The sequence below is a fragment of the Rhea americana genome, unplaced genomic scaffold, assembly GCF_003343005.1.
Source record: "Rhea americana isolate MKP2758 unplaced genomic scaffold, rheAme1 scaffold_221, whole genome shotgun sequence".
In the NCBI taxonomy this organism is placed as follows: domain Eukaryota; kingdom Metazoa; phylum Chordata; class Aves; order Rheiformes; family Rheidae; genus Rhea; species Rhea americana.
The window spans coordinates 1,225,213-1,231,212 of NW_028186333.1; the positions used below are offsets into that span (position 1 = coordinate 1,225,213).

A 6,000-nucleotide genomic window follows, 5' to 3' on the forward strand; every position below is an offset into this window, starting at 1 on the left:
TGTTTTTCACTGCAGTGATTGCGATTTTACCAAACCACTGACATGGAGTTACAGAAAATAGCAATGTCCAGTTTCACTTAATGGAGCTATAGCATATAACATATAGATACATGGTAATGGTGAAGTGGCAGGATATTCTCGGAACATAACATAAGCACACTTGTAACTGAGTGATGCAGCATTCCACACAGACATTTTCTTGGCTGATGGTTGCAACAGATGAAAAAGAGGAAACTACTGCGTGGAAGACTATCAAAACAGTAGTACTGAAACTTCAAAGAACACCTTGTGYGACCTTGTGCGTTTAAAAAGAATGCATTGGTATTTGTTTTTACTTAAACAACTTCACCTTTGCCACTCAAACATATATTTCTCTCTTCCTATAACTACATTATTTCTTATTATGCAAGTGATATACATATGATTGTCTTTATGCAAGCCCCAAAGTAATTATTTTTTTCAGACATTCCATACATACTTTAATCTTGAGTTCACCTTAAACAGAAAGCATTTGGCAACCTAAGAAAATAACTTTGTACCATTTCTATAGCATTTGCTTGGCTTTTATATGTTAAAAACTGCACAGACCTCTTATGTAATAGTTTGAGCTGAGTGCCTCAATGGCTAGACTGTAAACTTGCAAGGGGTCAGGGCATAGGAACTCTGATTCCAACCATCTTACTTCATTTTATATTTAATCTGGTGTGAAGAGGCAGCCCTGCTTTTCCTTTCCACTCCCCAGATATTTTCGTATCCCACTATTTGCATTGGATCTAATTATTGTACAATCACTGGATGAATCAGATAAACCAGATACTCCAATGGAGAACCATTATCTTGAGGGATATGCTTTTACCAGGTTAGCTGACTAATCTTATTTACTCCACAGCTGTAACGTCAGTACATGTAAGTTCAAAATCAGTGGCAGAAATACAAGGCTGGAGAAAAAAGGGAAGAYAGGATCATTCCCTTTAAACAGTCAACAGTTAGCCAATTCAGAGGTAATGTGCCACTTAAAACACAGTTTTCTGGTTATGGTTGTAGAAGCTGAAGATCCCAGAGTACTGCGCTTTAGGATTTTTTTTCTGGGAAAGAATGGGTTATTTAATCATCACATCAAAACAGCTTGTCCCTTTCTACCCTCTGTATTCACACAGATGCTCTGACTGGATGATCTCTGTCCTGCTACACTCTCCAATGCTAGAAAAGGAGAAAAAAGGTAAGAGAAGCTGAGTAGGAGTCATGACAAGTTAGTCCTCAGTAACTTTAYGTGATACAGTTCCATGTCAGTGACATTCACTTTAAACACCCATTTGTGCTTATAAATGTACTTTATAATTCTAACTTTGTAATAATGTATTTGGTTTTCATTATCATTTACTATTTTACAGTATCTCACTGTTTTTAATTACAATATAATTTCCCAAGTTAAAAAATGGCAGCAACTATCCAAACACGTTTATTACTTTGCTTCACAAGCTCTACGGTCAATGCTACCAAAACATCTGGAAATGTGATTCTTTAAATGGCTATGACAGACTAGTCTGATCCTTCTACAAACAAACAGAGGAAATGTATCCAAAACATCTCCTGCTTGAAAGGCTACTTGTAACATTATCCTACTGATTACCACTGATGCGTTCAGTTGCCACTACATTTTTCTCAGATAAACTTCTGACAAGACGTTTGTTGTCAAATGAAGGATGAGCCAGCCATCTTTACTGTTGTTAACTATCTTTTCTGTCTCTTCAGCCACTGATAAGAACCTCTAACCCATCAATGACTATGCACAAGTGATCCATTATTGAGACTATAATAGAACTAGATAAAGGGTGTCAATGTTTATTCTAAAGAGCTGYTTGTTTAGGCAGCAACACAAAAGAGAAGTCAGAAAAAGTATTTTTTTTTAATGCATCATTGCTGGAAAAGAAAGCCTAGGTAAGCCATTTCTAGAAAWTTTCTCTATTTCAACTCTCACATTTCTACTGCTTGAACTGAGTTTTAATGTAAATTGTAAATTGTTATCTAAATCTCAAAAATATTACTATATCCTAAGGAACAAAATGCCATCTTATTCACTCTTCTACCTTATGTTCAGTAAGTAATCTGAAAAAATAAAAGATGCAAAGCTTATGATCAGGATAAAATCCCGGTGCCAATGAAATCAGTGACAGAAGTCTCATTCAGTCCAACAAGGCTATGATTTCATCTCAGACACTGTGATTTGATGCTACCACCCATTGCCATACTAGCTAAACAACTACCTTTTCTTCAGGGATCCTACAGCGCATGTTTTCCAGGTAACTTGATGTATTTTCCACATTTGTATATCTCAAAAGAATATGCGCAAAGTCTTCCTCACTGATGGTGTTCATCCCATTAGAGTAGGAAAGGAATTCTATCTCCAGAACTTCAGTTTGTAGGTTATCCATAAACCTAAAGCACAAACACAAATACAAAGAAACAATAATACTTTTCATTTCTATTATTCTTGTCATTAAAATATACAGAATATGAAGCATTATAGCATTATACCAAATAGTTCCCTGTTCATAGCATTGATRGTAAATCTGATAAATTCTGTTTCAGTGCTGACATACTGTCTAATCAATCCAGCGAAGTACTTCAGTAAGGATTAAAATGACTGAATAATTTGTAATTTATTGCTAGTTTGTATTTCTCTAATTCTCTTTAGTGGGTCATTGATTTTTATATTTATATGCTAGACTGAAAATTCCAGTAATTACTTAAATTAAATTACTYRAAATTTCTTAAGTAACTACAGTGGGAATAATTCTTGTAAACTCACTACAGATTGTAGTCAAGTCTTACCTTTCTCTTTTTAACAAGCTAAGTATTTTGAGCTCCTGCAGCCTTTCAATCTAAGCTATTTTTTTCTTTCTTACAACATTCCTATGAACTCTGTCCTATTTAACAACATATTTTGCAAAACCAAGACAACAAAATTGTATACAGTATAAAAACAGCTAGTTGCATCAGCAGGGAAACAATTTCCCTGATTTTATGTGATGTCCTAATTATACATCTAAGAATGAAAGGACTCTGGTCACAGTATTGCACTTTGAGTTTACGTTCAGCTGATTCTGATTACCTATCATAACTTGTAAGACTCCCTTATTACAGGTTGCTGAGATCCTATCCTTCAGACATTGCCTGTAATGCTCCTTCCTAGCACATAGTCTGACTTGTAAAAACTACGAGCAGCTCAAAAACAAGAAAACCCCTAAATGCACATAAGGACACAGAGTATAATCCCTCCAAAACAAACTAAAAATACACAAAAGTGTAACAAAAAAAAGCCACAGTAAATACAAAAGCACTACGCCAGGGCACTTTTTACAGCTTTTACTRTTTTATTACTTTATTCTTTGAACATGTAACACCTACAAAGGAAAAATAAACTTTACATACTATATACATGCACATATACACTTTGTATCTAGTAATATAATACATATTAGAAGAGGTATGGAAGTATTTCTTTACATGGAACTTATAAAATTGAGACTCACCTATAAAAATCATCAAAGTTCAGTTCAGCTTTTCCCTTCTTGCCAAAAAAGTGTACAAGCAATGTAGTATCTGATAGTGAACTTGTAATATCATCAGCACGCTTAAATATTAGAGGAAAAAAATAGACCATGATTGGATTGATTAGGCGTATAATCCAAGAATGTTTACCAGGATAACAGATCTTTATATTAAAAGAGTTTGTGCATTTTATGTTTACAGTGTTAAAAGATTTTAGTATTAAAGGCTGTTAAATGAATTTAGTCATATAATCTTCACACAAAATAGCATTAGGCAGTTAGCTGCATTTAATATAAAACCCTTAAAGCAACAACATAACACACWGTGGAAACAGTGATGAAAGGAAAAAGAAAAAAAAAAGGCATGAAAAAAGAAACCGGAAGTTCTCAGAAAGGAAAACAACATGGTTGAGGTAAACCTTAAAAATAACTCCCTTTGTACCCAGTCTCCTCTCCTTTAATTTCTAYGTAACTGCACAGAAATTAAAAGAAGTTATTTCATATATTCCTGCTTAGTATTTCAAAATGATTAAGTATGGAACTATGTTCCAAAAACACTCATATCAATCAAGTGTACTTTATTTGGTTCTCTTCAGTAAGTAGCAGAAGACTACAGTTTAAATTTTATTGCCAAAATATATTTAAAACAACAGGCTTGTAAAAAAAAAATTCCCTCAAGTAATATTATTTTGTTTGGTTTATGTAAGAATGTTCTTTATTTATGGAATATGTGGTCTCTGCATCAGAGAGGAACCTTTGAACATGTAATAGCCATAATAATAGCTAACAACKTGTAAGTCATAGAATTAGAATAGTAAAAACAACTCATTTGGATGATTCATGAATAGCAACGTGCAAATAAATGTAACAGAAATAACTCTGATCAGTATATAGYGATGCTGCAACATACAACTTTTTTACTAAATATTCATCAAATTTATCTGTGGACATACGAACATTGACATTACCTCTTCTACAAAGAAATTCTTGGTATACTGAAGAGCTAGAAAAATTGTTCCTTAAAACAAGGCTTTAATAATCCACAGTATTACTAAATTAAATTATTATTATTAATATCCACAGCTATGGCAATGTCCTTCTGACATTAATGAACATCTGTCAACATTTGAAATTTGAAAAGGAACATACTTGGTCTCATCACTGTACTTGCTTAGGGGGAACCTTCTGTCCAAGCTCCGACTTTTCTTATAAAGACAAGATCTTGTGACTTAGAAATGCAAAGAGGAAAAAAATGGTTCGAATTCCTAGACTGTTGTTAACTATAAAAAACAGGACTGGAGCCTAAATGGATTTGTCCAAAAGACAGTATATTTTTTGGATTTAACATCTTTGTCATTCTTCAGAAGTATTTTAGAGTTGATTTACTAAAGTATCTATAGCAATGGAAAGATCTTGAGCTCATCAATAGATAACAGCAAACAAAGCAGCAGTACTGATGCTGAGAAGGTGATGTTGAGAAGGTGATCCTAAAATGACACATGCTAAACTACAGATCTGTGGTATTATGACTATCCATATATGAAAATCTTTGTCAATACGCAAAAAAAAWATAGTACTTTTTTCATCATATATTGTGCAGTGAATGGCTTTGGTAGCAGTCTGCAGCAGAAACAGCTGGAATTTTTTGATGCAACTAAGTTTCAGAACTACCACAAACTCAATGCAGGAAGACTCTGCTGTTGCTCAGAATCCCACTGAAGTTGGGGCAACAGCAAGGCTGTACAGAGCACTGATTCAAAAAACCATTTCATATCTACATTCTCTGATCTAGACTACATTAATTTCAAATTTGTATACTGGTTTGTAGAAATTTAGAATACTTTATCTATTAGGAGATTGCATGCATCAACAGCTAATGGAATAAAGAAGGAAAAACGTGAGGCAGAAACAACACAAATCTTTTCCTTTCATCATCCAGGAACTGAAGAAATAGGAGAGACACTCTTCTGTGGTTTAGTATAATCAGTTTAGGATTTTCAAGATTGTATTTCATGTACTCTAGCTTCCTCTTTATTCTCATATTTTTCTCTAGGGAGAAATAAGATAACATAGTGTATACATACAGAGAGAGATACTTCATGTCCTTCAATTAAGACAGCTCAGCTCTTGAACTGAGCTAATTAATTCAGAAAAGTAATCACTGTTTGTCTTTTAATATTGTTATCCCCCACTACAGGACACAATACACTGAAATGCAGATACCCCGATTTCCTATGTCTTTTAAACAATTAAATCCCTAAGTACATTCAAACAATTTCCCTCAAGTACACTGAAAAGATATCAAATGTTAAATTACAGCCTTTCATCTTGTAAAAAACATTTCACAACCTTAGACTTGGATTGCATTCACCCATATCTAAAGAACCATTAAAAAAAATACAATCTGTAAGTCTTTTCACAATTCCCATTTGGTCAGCTTCACTAAGTG

At 33.7% G+C, this 6,000-nt stretch overlaps 1 protein-coding gene across 1 annotated transcript in view; it reads right to left on the reverse strand.

Moving 5' to 3' along the window:
- Positions 1-6,000, reverse strand: part of MICU3 (mitochondrial calcium uptake 3) — a gene marked incomplete at its 5' end in the record, with an annotated part of 41,757 nt that overhangs the window by 15,369 nt on the left and 20,388 nt on the right. Inside the window, 2 exons of the mRNA XM_085305521.1 lie at positions 2,265-2,436; positions 3,534-3,634. Coding sequence (XP_085161647.1) covers positions 2,265-2,436; positions 3,534-3,634 — 273 coding nt within the window. The remainder of the gene's footprint in view (positions 1-2,264; positions 2,437-3,533; positions 3,635-6,000) is intronic.